The sequence below is a fragment of the Ictalurus furcatus genome, chromosome 3 (assembly GCF_023375685.1).
Source record: "Ictalurus furcatus strain D&B chromosome 3, Billie_1.0, whole genome shotgun sequence".
Lineage (NCBI taxonomy): Eukaryota > Metazoa > Chordata > Actinopteri > Siluriformes > Ictaluridae > Ictalurus > Ictalurus furcatus.
Window position 1 is genome coordinate 18,138,474 of NC_071257.1, and position 27,845 is coordinate 18,166,318.

The following is a 27,845-nucleotide window of genomic DNA, read 5'->3' on the forward strand; positions in this document are numbered from 1 at the left end:
TATTTATCCATGTCAGAGCTGAGACACTGTGTGTTTAAGAAGTAAAGAGAGAGAGAGAGTGTGTCAGTCTGTGCATGTATTCATGTAGTGGGATGCTTTTGTGATCCTCAGTGCTTTTTCAGCTCTGCTTGTGAATATGTACATGTATATGAGCAGCTGCTGTATCTGTCTACTCTCTCTGCCTGTTCACAGCTGTAGGTCTGTAATCTGTATACCACTTCCTACTTTCCTCCTTCATCTTCCACCACATCTCCATATGTCACTTATAATTCCGTTGTACATCTCTAAACGGCATGCCCAGCTGAAAGCATTTCTCCTTAAAAGGGCAGTTAAGCTCATTTAAATGCACGTGCTTACTTAACACTACCATAGCAAATATAACTTACAGATTAGGTATGGTTTTTGATGTGTCTAAAGTATCCTAGATTCTACAATGGATTTGTCTCTCTTTAAAGCAAGCACAGAGTTGCACTTCTCTTAGCAGATGGATATTTCTTGTACTAACAACAGAAATGGGTTGCTCTTGTGTATATTTTGCAGAATAGCCCTTCTTAAATACGTCTGAAAATAAACCCAGACATTCCCATAATTAGTATGGTTTTAGTTCTTGTTTGATTAGATTATATTGGAAGTACTAAGCAAATGGGACAGCTTTAGCATGTCGTTGGGCCATTACCGTTATTCCTCTTACCACAGAAATTTGCCAGTGATTACAATGTTAATTTATTAATGAATGATGTCACATTTTGAAGCACTTACAATTAAATGTAATGTTATGGAACATCTGTGAGACAAGTTAGTTCCTGTAAACACTTGATTACATTGATTAGCCAGAACATTAAACCATTTGCCAAATATTGTGTAGGTCCCCCTTGTGCTGCCAAAAACAGCTTTGACTCATCAAGGCATGGACTCCACAAGACCTCTGAAGGTGTACTGTGGTATCTGGCACCAAGATGTTAGCAGCAGATGCTTTAAGTCTTGTAAGTTGTGAGTTGCGGCCTCTATGGATTGGACGTATTTGTCCAGCACGTCCCACAGATGCTCGATCGGATTGAGATCTGGAGAATTTGGAGGCCAAGTTAACACCTTAAACTCTTTATCATGTTCCTCAAACCATTCCTGAACAATTTTTGCAGTGTGGCAGGGCGCATTCTCCTGCTGAAAGAGGCTACTGCCATTAGGGAATACCATTGCTATGAAGGGGTGTACTTGTTCTTGTAGGTTTCCCAGAACATTGCCCACAGCATCACACTGCCTCTGCCAGCTTGCCTTTTCCCCATAGTGCAGTTGAGGTCATATGTTTACATACTCCTTACAGAATCTGCAAAATGTGAATAATTTAAAATGATAATAATAATAAGACGGATTATAAAAATTGCATTTTGTTTTTTATTTAGTGCTGCCTTGAATAAGTTATTTCACATAACTGATGTTTACATATAGGCCACAAGACAAGACAATAACTGAATTTACACAAATGAACCAGTTCAAAAGTTTACATACGCTTGGTTCTTAATACTGTGTTGTTACCTGGATTATCAACAACTGTATTTATGGTTTGTGATAGTTGTTCACGAGTCCCTTGTTTGTCCTGAGCAGTTAAACTGCCCACTGTTCTTCAGAAAAATCCTCCAGGTCCTGTACATTCTTTGCTTTTCCCGCTTCTTCTGCAAATTTGACCCCTTTTCTACAGTGGCTATATGATGTCGAGATCCATATTTTCACACTGAAGACAACTGAGAGACTCATACACAACTATTACAAACGGTGAAAACATTCACTGACGTTCAAGAAGGCCTTGGGTGCCCATGACCCTGTCGCCTTGTCAATGGTTGTCATTCCTTGGACCACATTTGGTAGGTACTAACCACTGTATACTGGGAACACCCCACAAGACCTGCCATTTAGGGGATGCTCTGTCATAATTCAGTGTTATTCACGTCACCTGTCAGTTGTTTTAATATTATGGCTGATCAAGATATGGCAGCTGTAAACAGTTGTTCGCTCACCAGCCTCTTGTTTTTTCTCTCTGTTGAAGTTACTGAGAAACCAGAAAGCATTAAACCCGCTGTCCTGAATGAAGACTGTCCAATGGTGGAAGACTTACGGACTGTTACAAATAGCTGTCTCCCAACCAAAAGCTTTTCAATATGACTGACTATATTTTATTCTTTGTTAAAATATCAACACATAGTTTTAATCATTTTGTTATTAGTCTTAGATTATGTGGAGGGTCTGCTGTACAAGTCCCTGTGAATGAGCTTTAACTATGGAAATGATGACGTACAGTATTAGAACGAGCACATTAATACAGTATAAACTTAGCCAAAACTACTGTCAGACCTGCTGATATAGAAAATGAATCCACACCTTCAGATTTGAGAATTCAACAGTGCTGTAGGATAATGTATATTACTGCCTTGTCAGTATATATGTAATGGAACAAAGGCTACACAGTTAATTAAGTGTCAAAGTGAATGGATGTATAACACAAATAAGTTTTTCAATTCTTTGAGTTTACAGTAACAGGTAACTTGCAGCATTCGTCCAAAAAGTATGAATTGTTTGAATAAGCCTTTAATGACAATGTATACAGTATGCAGATGATGGGAATACTGGTCGCACTTTGTAAACATGATTAAATATAATATTCATTCATTCAGTCATCCATCTTCAGTAACCACTTTATGTTGGCCAGGTTTTCAGAGGATCCTGTAATGAGTGAATAATGTTCTTAAATATGCATTGAAGTGTCTGTTACATGGTGTCCTGCTGTGTGCTAGAGGGACACAACTGTGATGATCCATATTTAATGTGAAAATGATCTACTCCTTCTCACCTGGCAACAGATGTTTTGTTGTGACTCATGCAAACAGGAGAATCCTATCTCGAGTGTGTGTGTGTGTGTGTGTGTGTGTGTGTGTGTGTATATTTTCTTCTCTTCTAATTAAGATAGAATTTCTCCTCCTCCTCCTTTATATTTTGGTTGCATCACACTCTGATAAATCACTCGCCCTAAAAATCTCAATCTGAAATTGTGACTGCTTCTAACCAGCTTCTGCCTTTCATGTTTTTCCACTGTTAATCAGAAAAGTATGTTTTCCTTATGGACTTTAGATCTTTACAATCTTAGACATCTTTGTAGCAAGCTTTTCATTCTTGTTTTTTTCCTTTTGTCTTTTCACCTGCTGCTGAAACTAACCCTGTCTCTGACATAGACTGGCATTATGATGGTAAGGTGTTACTCATTCTCTTTATCACTTTCTTTTTCCTCTTCTGTTGCCTTTCATGATTTTGTCTCTCCCCTAGCAGTCCTGCAAAGTATGTATCGTTAAGCTAAAAACTGCAAAGCATAAACTTAAAATGGGAATCACCTATGGACTTTTATCTGACCAGACGAAATGAAGCCTGGGACTCATATTATATAGCATTCTTTAGCGGATGCTTCTTTGGCAGACACTTCTCATGGATTAATGGATGTGATTAAGAAAAATAAAATGTTTACATTAAAAGTCATATCATAATTGCATTGCTTAATTGCTTGATTATATTTGTATTTGTACATGTACTATATGGCCAAAAGTATGTGGACACCTGACCATCACAACCAGATTTGCTTGCTGAACATCCTTTTCTAAACCAGTATTGGAGTTGGTTCCCTCCTTTGCTATTATAACACTTCACTCTTCTGGGAAGTCCTTCCACTAGACTTTGGAACGTGTCTCTGGGGATTTGTCCATTCTGCCACAAGAGCATTAGAGAGGTTGGGCACTGATGTTGGACAAGAAGGCCTGGTGTGCAGTCAGTGTTCCAATTCATCGCAAACACGCACAGTTGGTTGAGGTCAGGGCTCTGTGCAGGTACTCAAGTTTTTCCTCACCAACATCGGCAAATCATGTCTTAATGGAGCTCGCTTTGTGCACAGGGGCATTATCATGCTGGAACATGTTTGGGCCCTTTAGTTCCAGTGAAGGGAATTTTAATGTTACAGCATAGATGACATTCTTGACAATTGTGTGCTTCTAACTTTGTGGGAACAGTTTGAGGAGGAATATGAGTGTGATGGTCAGGTGTCCACATACTTTTGACCATATAGTGTATCATTCAACCATTAGTTACAGTTTCATCACTATGTGAAAAACACACCACATCTTGTATAAAATTTGAATAGTAAATGAGAGTGATTTCAATTCTGACTCTGTGTGAATCCTTTCTTTTCACACAGAGTGTAAGCTGTATCGAACTGGACCCCCTGCCACTATTGTTACTATTGATGAAGAGAGTCCAAATGGTATGTATTTCCACTTTCTTTGCTTCCATTACATTATGCAACTGCTCGTTACCTTCAAATCATGCTGATTTTACATTAGCATTCAGTTTGTTTAAATTGGTAGTACTGATAAATATGTAAATTTGTCATTGGTCATTAAGTAAATACAGTCAGGTTCATTAATATTTGGACAGTGACAAAGTTATTGTTATTTTCATTGTCTATATAGAAGTTGAAATTAAACAATACATATGAGAGTTTCATCTTTAATTTGAGGGTATTTATATCCAATTCGGGTGAATGGTGTAGGAATTAAAGCAAGCAGATTTAGATGTCTTGAGTTGATTTCAAGCATGGCATTTGCATTTAGAATGTCACTGCCAGTGAAAAAAGCCATTAATAAGCTTGAACATCAAAACAAACATCGGAAACATAGCAAACCACTAAGTGGTGAATGACAGAAGAGTTTTTTCCTTGGTAAGGAACAACCCCTTGGCCAGATCAAGAATACCCTCTAGGAGTGTGTAAATATTTGTAGAAAGTGAACACATCATGGGACAATTTTGGTACAACCTTTTTTGGACTGTAGTGTAGTAAAATATATATACAGGTGCATCTCAGAAAATTAGAATACCGTGGAAAAGTAATTTTTTTTTCTGTAATTTAATTCAAATATTTTGAGATACTGTATTTTGATTTCCATGAGCTGTAAGCTGTAATCTATCAAGATTAAAAGAAAAAAAATGCTTGAATATTTCTCTTTATGTGTAATGAATCTAGAATATATGAAAGTTCCATTTTTTTTGAATGAAATTACGGAAAAATGGACTTTTCCACAATATTCAAATTTGTTTTAGATGCACCTGTAGAATTTTGAAAGCCCTTGAATGTCAGCTTGTAGTAGAAATCAATTGGTCTGATGTTCATTCCAGCCTGATTTTCTGCTGAAACGTTGAACTTGAATTGAACCAGCTAAATGTACAGACTTTGACAAATATATCAATAACTTCACAAACTTCACTGCTATATTAGCTATCATTGCGGAAAGGTCATAATCAGAGAGTGTAGCAACTTGTTGTGTTTGTCACTCTGGCCCTGTGTGATGATTGGCAGTGTGTATGTGTGAGAGGATTGAGTGTGTGTCCTCGCTAAGATTGCAGATGGTGTTTTGTTGTTGTGAAAGCACACTGGGGCCCATTAACACATAAAGCGTCTCTGAGTAGGCAGTGCTACACTGCATAATACACTCACAATGCCTGCCAGTACAGCACCTCAACCCAGCCATGCATTTGACACCAATGTCTTTTTGTTGCCCTGTGACAGATTCTGGCTACAGCATGCAACGCTTCTTGCACATATTTCATTTTCCATTCTTGGAGGTATATTGGTCACCTCTGGGTAGCAGGCTTAAAGCAAAACAACACTGCTTGCACTGGAAGGCTTCGATAACAGTGAACAACTGACTGCTGAGAGATGTATTGTTGGGGCACATGAGTTTAATGAGTTTAATTTGCTCAGTCTGGATTGCTGTTTGTTTCTCTGATGAGTTTTGCTTTCGAATTTGAACAGGTTTTAGCACTCTTTTGGTTCAAAGGAAATAAGCAATAACACATGTTCGCTTCCTGCTCCAATTCTTCACCTAACATTTTTTGGTATTGCTACTTTTGTGCATATATATATATATATATCTATATATATATATATATATATATATACATATATATATATATATATATGTGTGTGTGTGTGTGTGTGTGTGTGTGTGTGTCTTAATTCCACCTTGGTTTGGAAAGACGGTATTTATTTCTCTTACGTGGGAAGGGTGAAATGGAGAGCAGGTGCATGGTGAGTGCATCCATGTACGTTTTAGTTCAGTGAATCATGTTCATGCAGTGCTCTGGGGCTCCTAGATAAGTACAGCTAAAGACTAAGTATTGCCCTACAGGTGAGCTTCCACAGGGAATTCTGCAAATGAAAGAAGAGATGGTCATTAGTTGAAGTTCAAGTCTTTTTTCAGTATTCATTGCCACTGTCATCTTGGATTTGCTGGCTGTGCTTTCTCCTTGGATGAACCACCATCTAGAGAGGCTTATGTTAAAAATCCTCCATCTGTTTGTGTTTCTAGCCAGCTTTGGTTTGACTGCATGTGCTGTTGGTTGAATGCATGTAGCTGGATTATTCATTGTAGATCTTGACAAAGTGTAGTATATTGGGAGTTGGTGTCTCTCACAGAGCCCGGCTCTCTGAATGTACATCTTCTGGATATGTAGCGACTTAGCAGTGATGGGGAATGTTCATTAGCTAAAAGGTTGCAGGTGCCAGATAGGGGTTTATAGGTGGGGTCTAGTATTGCCATAGCCTGCTTGATTTGGTGAAGCAAGTCTTGGGGCAATGCAGGTGTTTTGACATTCAGTAGCTCTATCTGAAATGCTTGTTCAGCTGTTAATAACCAGCCTTCAACTCTGTTTCAGACCATCTCAACTTTGCCTATACATGATTTTAGTTTAATTGTTGGTTGTGGTTTGAGATGATGTCTGCTGAATTTGTTCAGCATTCTGGTTATGTGGTAAACCTGGGGCACCTCATTTATCCACCACAGGCTATATACATTTGGGTAACAGCTGCTCTAAATTGTTAGTATCACTCAGCAGTCATAAACATTAAACATTAATTTAGCCAAAAATATATGTAGATGCTTAGGAAAAAGCTTTTATCTATAGACTTTTTTCTGATGTTTGGTCATCAAAACATGCTGCTTTTATTATGCTGGCCATGTCTGTCAAATTGAGATCTTCTTCCACGATGTTTCCTATAAAGTGTACTTTTAATAACACACTCCTGAAGTTATCTGCGTCGCTGTGCCTTTTTTGTTTAGCTTTGTTCCTTTTTAAATCAAGTGTCTTATAAATGGTGAAACCGTTTCATTAGCCAAGATAAACACTGCACCATTTAATTCTCTTATGCGTTTTATGTTTTTCTAGCTGATGGAGCAACATAGAAAGTTTTCTTTTTTCATTGCCGTCACTAATGCAGAGGCAGAGGCGGATGCACGTGCAGATTTAAAGTTTAATAAGAGGGTGACGTGAACCACGGAGCTAGAGGGGGAAGCAACGCTCTCTGCGAGGTCAGAGGGAGGAGCAAAGTTCTCTGCGAGGTCAGAGGGAGGAGCAAAGTTGTCTGTGAGGTCCGAGGGAGGAGCAAAGTTGTCTGCGAGGTCAGAGGGAGGAGCAAAGTTGTCTGTGAGGTCAGAGGGAGGAGTGGCACTCTCCATGTAGCAGGAGGAGGGAGGCGACAACCTCAGCCAAACAGGAAGGCGATGTCTGAAGAGGAGCCTGGTGTAGTGACGTACGAGGCGGAGCAGGAAGGCCGAGCGGCATCCTCAGCTGCACATCTAGGCTGAGCGGCATCCTGAGATCCACAGTAGGGGAGGGAGGGAGGGTGGGGCAAGAACATACACCTAACCTCCAGCCATTCTTCTGTGGCCCTGATCCAACAATGTGTCCTGAAACAAACAAACAGAGCGCATACCATGACAACATTAGACAAAACAAAGCCAGACCCCGAGTGCTGTACAAACTGAGACTTAAATGCACACAGGGGCTCGTTAACAGAATGAGAGTCAGGTGTGGGTGGTCATGTAACCGTGATGTAGAGGTGCAATGGCTGCTGGGAATTGAAGGCCCGAATTCCCTCTGGAGATTCATAAAAAATTGCAGTGGAACTGTTTCTTATGGAATCATTATTTCGCATTAAGGACTCTATAGCATTCATATTAAAACCTATATTGACTCTAGCTGGTGATAACATATGACCTTTTTTGATAAATCTTGAACTTTGGTCTTGTGTGAATGAACACAGACAGCTAATGGCTTAACTTTTGTGGTTTGTGGTTTGCCCTCTATGGCTGAGCATCACTGTTCCAGCTGGTTGAAGCTGCTTTTAAGGCAAAGGGTGATTTAGAGTTGCTAGCTAAAGTTTATGCAAATAGTTTTCTAAGTAATGATAATGTTAGCTAAGTTGCATGGTGATTACTCAGTTTATTATTATTTTATTTTGTGAGGGTGAGCTGCTGCAATACTATAGCATTAGAAAACCACAACATCATCGACTGTTCATTCATCAGTGTACAGGGTGTGGAAGCGAAGGGTGTGTGTTTTTCATGTTGATAACTCGTGTTACTATAGCAGAGTTTAGATTGTAGCATTTATTTACTGGGTCTCAGGAACACGTTTTGCTGATCTGCCATGCCATGGCCATCCCATAGAATGGTTTGCACTTATATAGCGCTTTTATCTAAAGCGCTTTACACTGTGTCTCATTCACCCATTCACACACACCAATGGTAGCAGAGTTGCCATGCAAGGTGCTAACTTGCCATCAGGAGCAACTTGGCAAAGGATCAGTATCTTGCCCAAGGATACTTCGGCATGTGAGTCATGTGGGCTGGGAATCGAACCACCAACCCTACGATTAGTGGACAACCCGCTCTACCACCTGAGCCACAGCCACCCATCTGTTGGAAATATTTTCATTTTTAGTCAGTAGTTACTTGGTGTGCAGGAAGAAACTATTTGAATTTTCAAGGGTATTTTTCAGGTAATATTGGAATATTCAAACTATCCAAACATGCACACAAAATAATGTATGCCACAAAACATTAAGCCTTTATATGTCTGTGCATGGATCTACTGTGTGACGTCAAAACTCATTAGTATTTAAACAAGCCACGTTTAAATCTTCACGAAGTGGTAAGTTACTTACAGAATGTTTAACTAGCTAAGTTAACAGTCTCCTTATTTTTTTGGCTGAATACAGATGAGCAACAAATTTTCATGCCAATGGCTAAGCCATCATTTTCCTATGAGTCAGGTCCTGCTTTGCATGTTATGCCTTGAAGCTGTAATTAAAGTTTAATCAAACACAAATTTGACCCTGCATGGGGTGAAACATTTCTCTTTGTTTCACAAAAAGATTGAAAGATTTGCACATTTGCCTTGACACAGAGCTAAAATACCACATGGCAACATGTCAGACGTGAGACCGATACCCAGACATGGTCCTGTGCCTTTTTTTGTCATAAATTTTGAAAAAAACCATCTAAATTTAAGAAGAAAAAAGGCACAGGACCATGTCAGGGTCTCACTTCTCAAAACGGAATCTGAAGCAGTAAGTTGTTTTCAAATCATTTACATCTGCAGGTAACCACATAGCTCCGTGGTGATTGAGCACTTTCCTGCAACTGTGTTACGCATTCAACTCTTGTGATTTCTATTGAATATTTCTCCTAAACGCCCAATTTACTACTCAATTTCTTAAGATTTTAAAACTAAATATTCAAATAGGAACTTATCCCTAGTACACAGTATTCATCACTGATGCTGGCACAGGCATTGCTAGCTCTCCATGTTGATGAGGAGCTATCAGATAAGCTGATGAGAAATAGCCACTGAGTCACGTTGGAGGGAGGGGTTGCCATGGCATCCGTAGCTGATTAAAAGTGCCTAAAGTAAAGGCCAGATCACGTTCCTCGGGCTGGCACAGGGGGAGTGCATATCGAAATCCTGCAGTAGTAGACAAAATAGAAGACTGTTTTTTGTTGTTTTGGGACCAGTACATAAGCAGAAAGTTACAATTGTTCATTTGAAGGTTGAAGACAAGAGCAGAGAGGTGCAGAGGGATGTGGCAGAGGGTCAAGAGAGTGTGGCATCAGCATCCCACAAAATCCATCTTAAATACCCTTCTTACAAAAACGAACTCATAAAGGCATTATTCAAGTACTACTGCCTCCCACACATGCAGGCAAAATGGGCAGGACTATATATATATATATATATATATATATATATATATATATATATATATATATATATATATATATATATATATAAATATTAGTATCATGATAAATGTTTAAGCAATACACCTTTCTGAGGTATCGTTGGTATGATGATGTATTTTTTTTTACGTTTTTAATAATTACAAATTAAGTAGTACTGAACGGAGGCCATTGACTTGACTTAATATTTTAAAAAAAACAAACATCTTTGTCTTTGTAGGCTTTAAAGAAAGCCTTTTTTTGTTTATTTTACTACTTTTTTGTAGACAGTTTGTTAGCTGAATTATATATTGTGTTGCTGATCGTGTATTGTAGAAATGTCCTATCATAGAAAAGTATTGTGATATGATATTTTTGTCATATTGCCCAGCCCTAGAATCAAAGGTTTGTGAATTATAAAGGGAGGAAACACATCAAATTTGTCCCACCACCTCACTCCAACTAAAACACTGACCACTGCGTGCTGATGTGACTTGTGGCCAAAAAGATAGCGTTGAATGTTACTATTTTCATATCTTCATATATCGTTACTGCAAAAAATACCATGAAATATCGTGATATAGTTTACTCTATATCGCCCATCCCTAGTATGCATGAATGCACAGTGTGACACTTTAAATGTGCTTTGGCGGGTACATTCTGACATTAAATCATTCCATCCTGTACTTTAACTTAATTTCACAACCTCACAAGGCAATGAGTTACTCATGCCATGTTACACATGCCACAGTCAGCTGCTGAGCTGACTGTCTACTTACTGTACCCCACACAGTTAGTCAGATGAATAAAGATGAGGAGCAACAAAATCGCTTTGCACTGGCTATTCGTTTTCCTGCGGAGAGGCAGAGAGCAGTTCTGCTTTGCATTTCACACCATGCAGCTGTAATTAAAGTTTAATCATACACACATTTGACCCCATTTGCTGCTTACCATTAAAAAAAAGTAAAAAAAAAAAAAAAAAAAGGCAATTATCACCATCCATCTAATATAGTGGATTTTGTAATGTACTCACAATGTATAATAAATATATTTTGCAACATACAGATTGTTTCCACTTTCCATATATGGGAGAATGGGTACTTTATGTATATATTATGGTTTATATGGGTAAATAGATTGATAGATAGTACTATATCTTACTCTGCACTGGAAAAGCATTGAAGATTTTCCCTTTGTCTGGGCTATTTATGCATTTCATGAAAGATTTGAATGCAAAATAGAGAAAAACATTATGAGATCATGCATATCATCTTTCCAGGTGTAACCAGTAGATAGACGAGGCAGCAAAGCAAATCAGGTACATTCTGTTATCTGTTCAGTTATTACTGAACACAGGAATGTTGTCCTAATCATTTCTTTATCACAGTCATTATTTTGTAATTGATGCTTTTTTTAAAAAAAAAAATGGGAAGCAGGAATCTGATATACAATATTCTATACAGTTGCAATCAAAATTATTCAACCCTCATTGCAAATCAGGTTTATTGTCAAAATTTACTGACTTTCAGCTGTTTGCAAGGAAGAAACCAAACAAATGCAAGTAAAATAGTTCAACACATCGAATGCTTCAAGTGGTTTCCCCAAATTCAACTGAAAATGCAACTTATAATGATTTCTCCAGTTTCAAAATTATTCAACCCCTTGAATAGAAATGAATGAATAAAAACAGCACAAATATGCAAAACAGGTGTTGTCTCAAGCACACCTGATGCAACTAATCTATTAATTGCACCAGGTGTGCTTGAGCTTCCTTAGTTGTACCAGATGTGCTTGAGCTGGAACACATGAAATACCTGAACTGGCTAGGGATAGAGAATATATGAAATACCTGGACGGGGCAGAAAAAGGAAGCTATCAATGGCTGCAACCAGATTTCTGAGAAGGCAGGTTGTGAAAACCCTCGTGTGACTGCAAGAGACCTGCAGCAAAACTCGGTGCTCAAAATCATATAAATGGAAATCTGCAGCGTGTGGAGGGCAAGATGGATTCATTGAAGTATCAGGAAATCCTCAGAGAAAACGTCATGCTGTCTGTGAGGAAGCTGAAGCTTGCGCATCATTGGACCTTCCAACAGGACAATGATCCCAAGCATACCTCAAATTCCACCAAGGCATGGTTGTAGAAGAAGTCCTGGAAGATTCTACAGAGCCATCACAATCACCTGACTTGAACCCCATAGAAAATCTCTGGTGGGATTTGAAGACGGTGGTTTCAGCACGCAAACCCAAGAATATTACTGAACTGGAGGCCATTGCTCATGAGGAATGGACTAAGATTCCTCAGGAATGCTGCCAGAAGCTGGTGTCTGGCTATGCATCTCATTTGCAGCAGGTCATAACAGCAAAAGTTCTACTGAAGTGTTAAAGATGCTTGCCCTGAAGGGGTTGAATAATAAGTTGCATTTTCAGTTGAATTTGGGGAACCACTTGAAGCATTCGTTTTGTTGAATTTCAATTGCTTTTGTTTGATTTGTTAAATTTTGACAATAAATCTGTTTTGCAATAGGGGTTGAATAATTTTGATTACAACTGTACATACAGTGTACAGTACAGTGGGGTCCAAATGTCTGATACCACCAGTAAAAATGCTGCTACTTTGCATTCTTTTCTAATTTAATGTAGCACGATAACAAAATTTTGACTTCAATACCGATACGATACCGATAAGTGTAGTATCACAATTCTCAATACCAAAACCATACTTTGGCAAAAGTCCTTCCATTGTCTGTACATGAAATATTTACTGGATTGAACACAAGCACAATCTAACAGGCATGTCATACTTCCTGTCTAATATGCAATTATTGTCCACTTTATTGGGAATACCTGCATATTCATGCAGTTATCTAATCAACCAATCATGTATCAGCAGCACAATGCATAAAATCATGAAGATCAAACATCAAACATCAGAATGAAGAAAAAGTGTGATCTCTGTGACTTTGATTGTGGCATGGCTATTAGTACCAGATGGGCTGCTTTAAGTATTTCAGAAACTTTTGATCTCTTGGGAATTTCACACAGAGCAGTCTCTAGAGTTTACATAGAATGATGCGAAAAACAAAAAACATTGAATTTAAATACTGATCTAGAAATAGTGCAGAATATTCAATATTAAATAGTAACGTTCTTTACTTATTTACATTTTTAGTGAAAGTCTAAAATGTTTTATTTATTTATTTATTTATTTTACAAAAGCCAGCTTTTTAATGTAGTATCAGATTTTGGACCCCACTGTATATTTTAAAATATAGAGTAAGTATAATGCATATTATTTTCCAGTATATATTTCCACAATATATTTTTGTTCCACAAGGACCTCAGGAAAATCAGGATGAACAGGTCTGCAAAAAGTATTGTCAGATATTTATCCACTCTTCATATTCTACATATTCTACATATTCTACATTCACTGTGTGTCAGGTGCTGCTTGAGGCAAATTCAGGACCCTCTCTGAACTGTATACGCCTGCCAAACACCAGAGGAAGAATGCTTGTCCCTAACAGAATTAGAATAAGATCTAATCTGGCTTTATCTTTACTGGAAAAAAAAAAATCTAAATCATTATGACTCAGAGCATGTCAGAGAGCATGTAGCATGCCCCAAATCTTTTACAATGTTTATCAGGGTAGTGCCTCCAACTCTCTTTCTCTTGTGCTCTCCTGAGTAAGATGGCTCATGTGTATATTTTCAGATTCAGATCTCGATATGTGTGAGATGGAGTAGCCCTAGTAACCAGCTGGAATTCTAACTAGGCAGTGAACCATTTAGTCTCTTTTTGTTTGTGTTATATGTTTGTGTCAGATGGAAATAATTAAAAGGCCTGCATGAAGTGATTCTTTTCCATGCATTAGGTGGTAGGACTCGATTCTAAATGTCCTTTTGTGTCATTTGTGTTTGTAAAGTGTGTTACTGGGTTCAGTTCAGGCTATATCTGTATCATGTTCCACTCTCACAGCAAAGCATACAGTTCCACAATTCTATTTAATAAAAATGTTAGTGTGTGTGTGTGTGTGTGTGTGTGAGAGAGAGAGAGAGAGAGAGAGAGAGTAATTAGAGAACATGTTGAAAGTAGGATTATTTTCAAGCACCTGCCACTTTTCTGGATTAGATAGAGGCAATTCCAGCCCTTGCCCACTCAGACCACTCTGCAGCTGCTGCTCCTCCATTTCTCTAAGTGTGTGTGTGCATTCTCTGTTTGCTACCATCTGATGGATTAAGTCCTGCCTAACAAAAACACCCCTTTGCCTACAAGAGCATTTCCGTTCTCTGGTTTTGTTGCTGTTCACCTTCACCGTGTCCCTATGTCAGCGCTGTTAAGTGTACTACCCTCTGAGGTGTTTGAAGAGCATCCTCGTGGACATTGTCTGGAGATGCCTGCTCACACTAACCTCAACATCAACTGCAGCTCAGACAATGACTGCGAAAGGGGATTATATGTCGTTTCTTTATAAAACTATATATTTAATGTATTGGGCTTTTTGGAGATTTCTGCATCAGATGAGACATGGTTACTGTATTGTAGAAAAGAGTTGTTGTTTTTTTAAGTTTATTTATTTAATTATTTAAATCTGAAATTATACAGGAATGGGGGTGTATAATACGGTTTGTGGATAAATAGACTAGTCCTAATTAGATGCAGGTCTTTGCTAATAGTGGTTTAATCTAGCCTACTCTTGGACTGTTTTCATTAGATTTAGATGAGATGGATGAGCTGTTAAAAGCTTCACTTCCTTTGTCTGACCCCCTCATCTTTCTCTCTACATCTACCCTCCATTTGAGCTGCTTCTCCAAATTAAAACTGTCTTTCACAACAAATGGCAAAAGCTGCCTCATAAACAGCACATGTTTGGGAACACGTTTCCCATAGATTATTAATACATGGGCATGATATGCAAAGTACAATTTGCACCGTTTTTCATGCTAGGCATTTGATTACTATGCATTTTAAGCATTAATACCCACTTGAAGCTATTAGGCAGTCTCAGTTCATCATGTTTATTGTACTCATGACATAGAGGCTTTCAAAAAGGGAAATTGTTAGTAGGTGCGTAAGGATGGTTTAGGCATGGAGTAGATATGCTTTATCACATTGAGTAATTAAAATGGATTTTTTTATCCAAGTTGCTTTTGCTTCATCGTAGTGAGATAATTTCATTAATCATTTGTGACACCTGAAACATATCCATTTTGATTGCGGCAGCGTGGTATGGTAATGAAGCAAGAATGAAAATGTGAACATGTTCTGATATGAGATTCCAAAATGCAGTACAAGTATATAATCCATTCTTAAGCAACACACACACACACACACACACACACACACACACACACACACACAACTATTATTCAAAGGCTTAGCCAAAGGACAGAGTGGCAGGGCTTCACTGTGAAATATAAGCACATACTCTACGCAATAATTGAGAGGGCTGCAGCGTAAATAGCTAGAGGTGGTGCTGTTTGCCTCTACAAAAAACGTTTAATCCTGACAATCAGATTATTTACAGCTATTTAACTTCTAAACACAAGCTTTACCATCTAGCACAATGAACAGTTCTTTGGATTGTTCTTCTGGAGAACCCTTAAAGGTTCAATGTAGAACCCATCAACAGAAGATCTCCTCTGACTCCTTCAGAGTCAAACCTTCACAGAAACCCTTGCAGGATGCTTTGTGTATATGTGTGTATGTGTGTGGGTGCGTGCGTGCGTGTGGGTGTGCGCATGTGTGTGGGTGTTTGTATATGAAAACACATCTTGCATGTATACAATCTACAGTATCTCACAAAATTGAGTACACCCCTCACATTTTTGTAAATATTTGATTATATCTTTTCATGTGACAACACTGAATAAATGACACTTTGCTACAATGTAAAGTAGTGAGTGCACAGTTTGTATACCAGTGTAAATTCGCTGTCACCTCAAAATAACTCAACACACAGCAATTAATGTCCAAACCGCTGGCAACAAAAGTGAGTACACCCCTAAGTGAAATTGGGCCCAAAGTGTCAATATTTTGTGTGGCCACCATTATTTTCCAGCACTGCCTTAACCCTCTTGGGCATGTAGTTCACCAGAGCTTCACAGGTTGCCACTGGAGTCCTCTTCCACTCCTCCATGACGACATCACGGAGCTGGTGGATGTTAGAGACCTTGTGCTCCTCCACCTTCCATTTGAGGATGCCCCACAGATGCTCAATAGGGTTTAGGGCTGGAGACATGCTTGGCCAGTCCATCACCTTCACCCTCAGCTTCTTTAGCAAGGCAGAGGTTGTCTTGGAGGTGTGTTTGGGGTCGTTATCATGCTGGAATACTGCCCTGCGAAGGGAGGGGATCTTGCTCTGCTTCAGTATGTCACAGTACATGTTAGCATTCATGGTTCCCTCAATGAACTGTAGCTCCCCAGTGCTGGCAGCACTCATGCAGCCCCAGACCATGACACTCCCACCACCATGCTTGACTGTAGGCAAGACACACTTGTCTTTGTACTCCTCACCTGGTTGCCGCCACACACGCTTGACACCATCTGAACCAAATAAGTTTATCTTGGTCTCATCAGACCACAGGACATGGTTCTAGTAATCCATGTCCTTAGTCTGCTTGTCTTCAGCAAACTGTTTGCGGGCTTTCTTGTGCATCATCTTTAGAAGAGGCTTCCTTCTGGGATGACAGCCATGCAGACCAATTTGATGCAGTGTGCGCCATACGTTTCATACGTCTATTTCCCAAAGACAACCTCTGGATATGATAGGTGCATTTCACATTTATACAACTAAGCAGTTTAGGGTTAAGTACCAGTGATGGCACTGGAATTTGAACTCACAACCTTCCAGTTCGTTGTCCAATGTCTTAACCACTGAGCTCCCATCTATATATTAATATCAAATATAAGAAGTGTGTGTGTGTGTTAGGGATGTCACGATACCAAAAATCTAGTAGTCGGTACCGATACCACCAAAAGTACACGATACTTGATACCAAAGTCGATACCATGGTGTGGTTTACAAAATATATATATAAATAAATAAACAATTTAAAAAAATTATTAAAAACTCCTATAGGACATCCTCCTCTAGATAACACTGGCAAAGAGAGAGAGAGAGGGAGAGAGTTACACTCCCGCCGGCAGATGGCACTGCGGCGTCAACATGCACACGCAGCTTTAGAGAGCGCGCGTACACGAGACTTTTGTATATGGACACGCGCCTTTGTTTGTTTTGGTTTTACTCCCTGTTTAAGCATTGGTTGGTGTTTGAGGATGTGTCTTGATTTAATCCAGGTGTCTATGTTTCAGTTTGATTTTGTTTGTTATTTAAACCCCTCGTGTGGCTGTGCACTTCGCGCAGTATTTATGTTCATTGAATGTTTGAATGGTGAATGCGTTACGTTCACGAAGCAGTCTTATTTCCAATGACTAATAAAACAGTGCTAAGTGCTAATAACAAGTGCTAAGGTGCACTCCTAAACGCACATGCACACACACACACACACACACACACACACGCACACGCCCCTTATACTCTGAATGCAAGCATTAGTTTAAATTCACTGATATGGTGGCAGGCCAACAATATTTATTGAAACCATTAACATTTGAATAATTATTAGTGACATTAGGCTACATTTTGCTGACAGGACACGGGCTGAATGGTGATGCATGGTGTCCCATTAGGAGGTAGTTTATAACATTGCAATGCGTTAGCATCGTTAACAAATAACTGGCTATCGCAAACATTACATGGAGCATAACGTTAGCTGGTTTCACGGCCACAATGCCAGCTGCCTCAAACAAACATAATATAGGATCCGTTTTTCAAGTGCTTTGTCAAATTCCATGTGTTTACTCGCTTTGTTTGAAATGAATGATGGCAACCGATGCTACCTTTCTTCTCTTTTCCTCTCAACGAGTCGGGAAAAAGCTAAAATTGTCGCCATCTTCTGTAGTTTTTCCCGTGTGCTTGTAGGCGTTCTTCTTCTTCTTTACCACTTGTGGACCGACTAAAACACTTGCGCGTATTTGCTGCCCCCTTCAGTTCTGGAACAATTGCAACCTCGGAACCTTCATTACTAAAGGTACTTAAGCTACTGCAGAAAAATAAGTACTGTCACATTTTAAGAATGTTGGTACCGACTTGGTACCAAAGTATCAGTTCTCGTGATATCCCTAGTGTGTGTGTTACGTGTTTGTTTGTGTGTGTGTGTGTGTGACGTGTGTGTGTGTGATGTGTGTGAGAGACAGAGAGAAGAGGTATGGGGTTGCTTTGTCTTTGGGGAAACCTTCAGCAAGACATATGGCAAAAGGTCATGATCAGTGACTTAAGTGTGTTGAGTGCATGTTCACACCTAGTTATTAGTGTGAAAAGATTTATGTGAAGCCTGTAGCGATACTGTATACGTGTGTGTGTGTGTCATCAGGAAAGCTCATCTCTCTCTGTAATGTGTGAATGCACTGCAGCACAAAGCGTGAGTCTGGTTTTAATAGCATTTGTTTCCTCCACACATGTCCAGTCATACAGAATACAGTTCAGAGAGCACAGTCCCTCTTTTAGTAGTAGCCTGACTGACTTGCAGCCTCAGCCTTGTGTATACTCCTCTTTGAGATCAAACACAATTAAGCTCAATCATCCTGCCGTCCCAGCCAGAGTAGATCTAGACTGGCGTAGGTGTATACTTTGAGGGCTCCGCTGTGGCCTCTATTCGTTTGTTCTTCCTCCATCATTCTGAACTTGGTTAATGGTGTGAGTCATGAAAGGCCACAGCACACATACCATGACCCTCACTCAGTCTCTCTGTGAGAGCATACATCAGTCCCTCCGAGTCAAGCCACATAGCTGCTTTTGTGTTTGACACACACTGTCTGTAGCTTTGTTTTGGCGTGCACTTAAGGATTTCAGGCCAGCTGTAATCGCAGGGATGAATGCGAATTGATGGAGCTGGAGCTAGAATATCAAATCTGTCTCTGTGGGAGAGAGATATTCTCTAACATCACTAAGTAAAGATAAAATGGACAGGTTCACTGGCAGAATATTATTCTATGCTTGGAGTGCTTGTATTGATAGTTGTGTACTGTGTGAAAGGAGTGGTGGGGTGGTGGGGGGTGGGCGGGTGCTGATAGCTTATTGTATAAGGATGCATGACCACAGTGAGCACAGTGGGGGAACACTATTTGCTGTGTGGAGGTTAGAAAATTGATAAAGAATAACTATCTGTGGAGAGCAAGAAGGTCTCATCTAGTGACATATTATCTAACATGCTAACAGTTTATTCAATTCAATTCAATTCAATTCAATTTTATTTGTATAGCGCTTTTTACAATAGACATTGTCTCAAAGCAGCTTTACAGAAATATCAACATGGTATACAGATATTAAAGGTGCGAATTTTTCCCAACTGAGCAAGCCACTGAGTGGCGACGGTGGCAAGGAAAAACTCCCTAAGATGTTTTAAGAGGAAGAAACCTTGAGAGGAACCCGACTCAGAAGGGAACCCATCCTCATCTGGGTAACAACAGATAGTGTGAAAAAGTTCATTATGGATTTATATGAAGTCTGTATGGCCTTAGGAGCAGCCGTAGTCCAGCAGTCTGGAATTAGAGAAGATTTGAGCTCCATCCAGAGGCAGAAAGGATCTGGATCTCTAGTATCTCCATAAATTCGTGTGGGGCTCAGCGAAAGGAGAGAGGGAGAAAAAAGATTATTATGACTGCGAAGTAGTAGAACAGAATCTAGTCAGGGTAGGCTTGAGTAAACAAATACGTTTTAAGCCTAGACTTAAACACTGAGACTGTGTCTGAGTCCCGAACACTAATAGGAAGACTGTTCCATAACTGTGGGGCTCTATAAGAGAAAGCTCTTCCCCCTGCTGTAGCCTTCACTATTCGAGGTACCGTCAAATAGCCTGCATCTTTTGATCTAAGTAGGCGTGGCGGATTATATAAAACCAAAAGGTCGCTTAGATATTGTGGCGCGAGACCATTTAGTGCTTTATAGGTTAATAAAAGTATTTTATAGTTAATGCGAGATTTTACTGGGAGCCAATGCAGTATTGATAATATCGGTGTGATATGGTCGTACCTTCTAGTTCTAGTTAGGACTCTAGCAGCTGCATTCTGGACTAACTGGAGCTTATTTATATTCCTACTGGAACATCCAGACAGTAAGGCATTACAGTAATCTAATCTAGAGGTGACGAATGCATGAACTAGTATTTCCGCATCATGTAGTGACAATATGTTTCTTATTTTAGAAATATTTCTGAGATGAAAGAAGGCTATCCTAGTAATATTATCTACATGAGCATCAAATGATAGGCTGGAGTCAATAATCACTCCAAGGTCTTTAACTGCTGCACATGATGAAACAGAAAGACCATCCAGAGTAACCATGTGATCAGAAAGATTACTTCTAGCTACACGTGGGCCTAATAAAAGTATTTCTGTTTTATCAGAATTAAGTAGAAGGAAGTTAGTTAACATCCAATGTCTAATGTCCTTTACACAATCCTCAGCTTTACTAAGCTTCTGTCTGTCCTCTGGCTTCGCTGAAACATACAACTGTGTATCATCAGCATAACAGTGGAAGCTAATTCCATGTTTACGAATAATTTGACCTAGGGGTAGCATATATAAAGTAAAGAGCAGTGGGCCTAAAACAGAACCCTGTGGAACTCCAAAAGTAACCTCAGTACGCATGGAGAATTCACCATTTACATCTACGAACTGATAACGATCGGTCAGATAAGACCTGAGCCAGGAGAGGACTGTTCCCTTAATACCAACAACATTTTCTAATCTATCAAGGAGAATAGTGTGATCTATAGTATCAAAAGCTGCACTAAGGTCGAGTAACACAAGCAGAGAGACACAACCCTGATCGTAGGTCAGTAGAAGGTCATTTACTACTTTAACTAATGCTGTCTCTGTGCTATGATGAGGTCTAAACCCTGACTGATACATTTCATGAATGTTATTCCTATCTAAGTACGAGCATAACTGCTTTGCTACAACCTTTTCTAAAATCTTAGAGATGAAGGGGAGATTTGATATTGGTCTATAGCTGGACAATTGAGACGGGTCAAGATCAGGTTTTTTAATCAAGGGTTTAATAACTGCTAATTTAAGCGATTTAGGTACATAGCCAGTGCTTAGGGAAGAATTGATTATATTTAGAAGTGGTTCAATTACTCCTGGACAAATCTGTTTAAACAAACATGTAGGTACGGGATCTAGTATGCAAGTTGATGAATTGGCTGAAGAGATTAATGTAGCTAGTTCGGTCTCTCTAAGCGAAGCAAAATACTCTAAACATTGATCTGATATTGCTACATTGTCATGTAATGGGTTTGTTACAGTACTGTCTGGTTTTAATTTAATGGCCTGTATTTCACGTCTAATATTTTCAACCTTATCGATGAAAAATTTCATGAAATCTTCACTGCTATGTAATGATTGAGTGTTTCTCTCTGTAGTGGTTTTATTCCTAGTTAATTTTGCTACTGTGTTGAAAAGGAATCTAGAATTGTTTTTGTTGTCTCCTATTAAGGCGGAGAAATAGATTTTTCTAGCATCGCCAAGAGATTTCCTATATTTCAGTAGGCTCTCCTTCCATGCTGTTTGAAATATCACCAGTTTGGTTTGACGCCATTTACATTCTAATTGTCGAGTTGTCTGTTTTAAGGTTCGCGTTTGATCGTTATACCAGGGTGCTAATTTTTTTTCTCTAATTATTTTCCTTTTGAGTGGAGCCACTCTATCTAGCGTGTAGCGGAGTGTTGACTCCAAGCTTTCAGTCGCCTGATCGAGTTCTATGTGATCTGACGGTGATCCAAATCTAATTGATGTTTCTGCGAGGTTATTTATGAAGCTCGGTGCAGTAGCTGATGTGTAGGTACGTTTTACACGGTAGCGAGGCGAGGTGGAAATATTATGATCAATTCGTATTATGAACGAGATAAGATAATGGTCTGAGACAACTTCAGACTGCGGAAGAATGATAATATTTTCTATACTTAGTCCGTATGTTAGTATGAGGTCAAGAGTGTGACCACCATTATGAGTAGGCCCGATTACGTTCTGATTAATCCCTACTGAATCTAAGATGGACACAACCGCTAATCTTAGAGGGTCTTCCAGGTTATCAAAATGAATATTAAAGTCTCCGACGATTAATGCTTTATCTACAGACACAACCAGGTTTGAGACAAAGTCTGCAAATTCACTAAGAAATTCAGTATATGGCCCTGGGGGTCTGTAAATAATAATTAGAGGAATTGACTTATTTTTTGTGGCTACATAACTTATACTGGTATAAAGAATTTCAAAAGAATTAAATTTATGCTTAGGTTTTTGTGTGACGACTAGATTTTTACTATGGATGAGACCAACACCTCCTCCTCTACCAGTTGAACGAGGCTGATGTACATAACTGTATCCAGGAGGACTGGCTTCATTTAATGCTATGTACTCGTTTGGTTTAATCCAAGTTTCTGTTAAACACATTAAATTACATTCCTGATCAGTAATGATGTCGTTAACAATAAGAGCCTTAGACGCAAGAGATCTAATGTTTAATAGTCCTAGCTTCAGATCAAAAGTGCTGGCTGTGCATTCAATATGATTTAATTTTATGTTAATTAGGTTACGAAGATAGACTTTCCGAGATTTTCTATATATTTGTATAGCTCGGGGAACAGACACAGTCTCTATAGTATGTACTACCGGTGCCGGATTTTTAATTGAACATTGATTATACTGAATGTTGTTATTATTGGAAGATGTACTTACGCTAGGCAGTCACTTGGAGTGTAGCGCCTTGGAAATGTTGTCTGATAGCAGTTCCGCTCCAAGGCTGCTGGGGTGCAGGCCATCAGGACGAAACAACCTAGGACACTCCCAGAACAGATTCCAGTTATTGACAAACACCAGATTCTGCTCATTACACCAAGAGACTAACCAATCATTTAATGCTAGAAGTCTACTGAACTTTTCTGCTCCACGTCTGTATGTGGGAAGAGGTCCAGAGACGATGATCTTCGCGGTGGGTGATCTGCCTCGTACCGTCTCGATCAGGCTGGAGAAGTCCCTCTTCAGAACCTCCGTCTGCCGCAGCCTGGTGTCGTTCGTCCCCGCGTGCAGCACAACCGCTCCAATGCGCTCGTCCTTCTTCAGGATCCCGGATACCTGCGCAGTGACATCAAGAACACAAGCACCAGAAAAACAGTGTGTGCGCACCTTACCTTTAGATGAGGCTACACGGACGTTCCGCACAATGGAGTCCCCGACGATCACAGCGTTGGGTCTGGTCTGGCGGAGAGGGGCGAAGCGGTTCCTGGTTGGAATCTCGAACACCGGAGGTGGAGAGGGTCCAGCCCGCGCCTTCCGCCGCTGGTTCACCCAAGGCCCGAGGTGTGTTGGCGCCGGCGTGACGGAGACCACGGCTGGGAAAGTCCTAGGTGCACGGTCCCTGCACAGAGAAACACACGGCGTAGAGGGGCTGGGAGTGGAAATACCACGCTGTGTGCTTACCTTGGATATGTGGGCAGAGGCACAAGATGTTTCCAGCGCAGTTTGTCGCTCCAGCAGCTGGGCCTGCTTGTCGAGTAGGCTGCGGATCTGCTTCTCCACATCCTCCAGTTCCAGCCGCACCATGTGAAGCTCGAGCGAGTCCTCATCTGCACTCAAAACCGGAGAGACAGCAGACATGTTTGTTTTTTTTTTTTTTTTTTTTTTTAAACAGAACAGCGGTAAGTGAGAAATGTGAAACGTAAACAAGGCTAGCGGTAAGTGATGCTAGCGGGCTACGGGCTACAAGCTAGTCGCGGATGTTAAAAAAAAAACAACAAAAAAAAACCAGATCAAATTTAGCGACAGCGCAACGTTACGATTGTTTTATCTAAAGTAGTGTCAGTTATATTTATATAACGTAAGGTAAATAATTTTAAAGTATAGAGATTAGAAGAAATTAATGTAATAGCGTTAGCTCGAAGGGTGCTGCTTCCTCAGTCACACTTCAGGTTGCCAGATCAGGTACCTGATAAAGCCCTATAGTTTATGACCTATACATTCTCACAAGATGGATGTTACATACTTATGGGAAGATGTTTATTATGGTACTGTAGTGCTAGTGATATAATTAATTTGATCACCTCTCTGTTCTCTATATATCTATCTATCTATCTACAAGATTTAAAATATTTTGACTGTGAGGTCAGTACTATAAAGTTGAGCCGTAAAGGTTATGCAACACACTGACAGTAAGCTCACTAAAGCTGTAAACTATGGGGCACAGAGACAACAATAGAACATTGCCATCACATTGACACAACTGGGGTTTAATTTAGAATTAAATTAAATTCTAAATCGGGCAGCCGTGGCTCAGATGGCAGGGCAGGTCGTCCACTAACCGTAGGGTTGGCGGTTAGATTCCCGGCCCACGTGACTCCACATACCGAAGTGTCCTTGGACAAGACACTGAACCCCAAGTTAGCGCCTTGCATGGCAGCTCTGCTACCATTGGTGTATGAGTATGTGTGTGAATGGGTGAATGAGAACCAGTGTAAAGCGCTTTGGATAAAAGCGCTATATAAGTGCGCCATTTACCATTTAAACTAAACCCAGTAACACAACCAGCATGCAAAACATTACAGTCAAATTGTTGGCATTTTAAAATAAAAAAGTGTAGAAATTTGTAGAAAAATTACACCCAGTTATTTAAATTGCCCATGCAAAAATTTATGAATTTTTAAATACTTTTTTATTTAACAAGCACATTTTGTATAAGATAAATTACTGGCATATATTCAGATTTTCTGAAACAGTATAAGAAACTACTTGTTTTCAGAATTTAATCATTAAGCTAATCCAATATCAGCTATTAGATGCCACCTCAATAGCAATAACAGCTTCCTGAGAGAATCTCACAAAATGCAGACACAAAGCTTCACTGGAACTACACTTGAAATTGAGTGTCAAACAGATTAGATAAAAACAACTTTTTTGTTTTCTCATATTCACAATCAGCATGTTTGGTGAAAAAAAAGTTCATGTGCATACAGGGAAAAGCACCCCATTCTCACTCATAATATGGTGGTTATTATATTGCTGATTTGAGGTTGCTTTAGAGCTTGTGATCCAGGCACTATTAATGATTGATGGCATCATGAATTGCAAGTCCCAGGATATTTAGAGCCAAACCAGGTAGCCTCTTCCAAGAGATTTGGATGTAGATTGGATTTAGATCTTTTATCAGAATAATGACCTCCAAATCACAAATTGCGAAAACACAAAATCAGTGGTTTGTTGTGGCCGTATCAGTCTCTGGATCTAAACATATAAAACGATATAAAGGAGCTTGAATGTTCAGCGTGGAGGAGTTGTCCACGATTCCTTTACAACTTTGAATAAATGTTCACTTGCACAAGTGAAATACTGAACTGGAAAGGAAAAAAACGTGTACTACATACTCCAGTCCTACACACACTGTGTTTTTAATTCTATTATTAAAATCCGACTTTCTGAATGTGTGGCTGATTAGCATCTACATTATTAATTATTCAGTTTCTAAGTAAATAATTACCATTGTTTCCCATGTACATCCTAACCGTCCATTGTAACAAAGACAGCAATCAACTTTAAAGCCCTTCAAATGTCAATGTTGATATAGTCATCACACTGTAAAGGCCATTTTTGAAATGCCGTAACCATTTCTTTCTCTCACTTTCTCTCTCTCTCTCTCTCTCTCTCTCTCTCTCTCTCTCTCTCAGGTACAGTTCTGGTGGAGAACATGCAGATTAACGGTCGAGCGCAGGACCCGGGCCGGACCATATCTCTTACTTTACTGGGGAACTATGACTATTGGGTTATACTGGACCCTATCCTCCAGAGACTCTACCTCAACAGCACTGGAAGAGTACTGGACCGAGACGTGAGTGGACTCTCACACACTCTCACTAATACAAAAATGAATTCAGATTAGGGAAGCTGCACAGCAAACTGCATTTTTTTTTTTTTTTTTTTTTTATGAGCTTATTATATGGTAATTAAACTATAGCTTATTAAATGAGCTTAACACTATTAGCTGATGTGTTGGTTCAATTATTTGAGTTATGTTAAATAATTAAAATAGCTTTCTAGAGGGGTGTAATGTTAGAAATATAACATTCCTGGCACTGCTCTTATTACCTTAAATACTGGTAGATTACACGTGCGGTGCACATATTACTTCTTAGATTTGGGTGTGTGCTCTATAGTGACTACTTAAGTGTGATATCTGCAAAAAAAACAAAACAAAAAAAAAACAGTTTTCCTCATAGAGATTAGCCAGATGTCAAAACTGTCAGATATTTCTATTTCTATCTACCTCTCTTTCAGCCCCCCAGATACATTACCACTATAGTGGTTCAGGTTCAGTGCATTAATGAGCTGGTGGGCACCGTTATTCTGCATGAGGTGCGCATTGTGGTACGTGACAGGAACGACAACACACCGCAGTTCCAGCAGCCTCGCTATTACGTGGCAGTCAATGAGGTGAGGTCATTACTGCTTTAGGCTCTTACTCAGGAGCCTTTCATGTCATATTAGACATGCACTACATGGCCAAGGGTTCGTGGACGTCTGTCCATAACACTCATTTTCTTATGAATATCCCATTTGAGATTCAGTCGTTCATTTGCCACTAGATTTTGGAACATGGCTGTTGGGATTTGACCATTCAGCCACAAGAGCATTAGTGAGTTCAGGCACTGATGTCATCATTCCAGTTCATCCCAAAGGTATTTGGTAGGGTTGAGGTCAGGGATTTGTGCAGGCCACTCAAGTTCTTCCACTCCAACCCTGGCAAACCATGTCTTCATGGAGCTCACTTTCTGCCAACAGTTTGACAAACACTGCTGATGTTGTCAGTCTGATTTTGAGAAAGTCTTTTGATGCTCTTACGTACGAGGAGAGACAGGAGGCAGACCAGTGCTCGAGTTTGATTTAAATTAGAAGTCAGGGAGCAAAAACAGGTCAGCCTGACTGACTGGTGGTCCCATACATAGTGTGTATACTTTATCCTTACTTGTAATGGAAAGGTTAAGCATGGCCTCTCCAATCTCTTCACTCCCCCTTTAGTCTCATTGCATTTAGTCTTTCTCTCTCTCCCTTTTTAATTTTAGCACAGCTCACTTTCAATCAGCAGCATGCAATATAATAAATGATGATTAAATATCGGGGCAAAATTGCATATGCTGATGACACATTACTTTTGCATGACTAATGTAGCTGTGCATCAGGCTGCATGAGTTACATTTTCAGACTTAGTGTCTTTGTAGATGAGACAAAATACAGCTAAGTACCAATGATTGGCCAGTGCTGTCTGCTGTGTGGATAAAGCTCTGGACCTAATAGAGAAGCAATGCTGCTTATCTTGATTAAAGTGATTGACATAATCCTGGTACGCATTTTCATTGGCGATAGAAGATGTGTGAGAGAGACTGGTGTTGAAGTAATTCCACAGTCTGCTCGCATTTTCCCTTCGTCTGTCAGATCTAAAAGGGTTTCTCCTTTTCTGCTATTGTCAAAACTGGAAACACACACACACACACACACACACACCCACAATAACACACAGGCTCATGGAATGATTCAGTGGTGCACCCTGATAGCCCAGTCCTGCATATATTTTTTCTGCTTTAACACCTCTAAATGCCAGGCCACTTAATCAGCTATTTAACAAGCCCTTCCTGACTTCATGTGGGTGTG

General features: G+C 39.6%; 2 protein-coding genes across 2 annotated transcripts in view; one reads left to right on the plus strand and one right to left on the minus strand.

Moving 5' to 3' along the window:
* pcdh15a (protocadherin-related 15a) overlaps positions 1–27,845 on the plus strand; it is a 213,709-nt gene that overhangs the window by 38,322 nt on the left and 147,542 nt on the right. Inside the window, exons 3-6 of the mRNA XM_053621203.1 lie at positions 3,222–3,236; positions 4,229–4,294; positions 25,868–26,028; positions 26,475–26,630. Coding sequence (XP_053477178.1) covers positions 3,222–3,236; positions 4,229–4,294; positions 25,868–26,028; positions 26,475–26,630 — 398 coding nt within the window. The remainder of the gene's footprint in view (positions 1–3,221; positions 3,237–4,228; positions 4,295–25,867; positions 26,029–26,474; positions 26,631–27,845) is intronic.
* LOC128605598 (uncharacterized) lies at positions 20,754–23,827 on the minus strand. Its single transcript, XM_053621211.1, has 2 exons — positions 23,089–23,827; positions 20,754–22,986 (listed from the first exon to the last, which is right to left on the minus strand). Exons 1-2 carry the CDS (start codon positions 23,805–23,807, stop codon positions 22,899–22,901), a joined length of 807 nt encoding a protein of 268 aa, XP_053477186.1. The 5' UTR covers positions 23,808–23,827; the 3' UTR covers positions 20,754–22,898.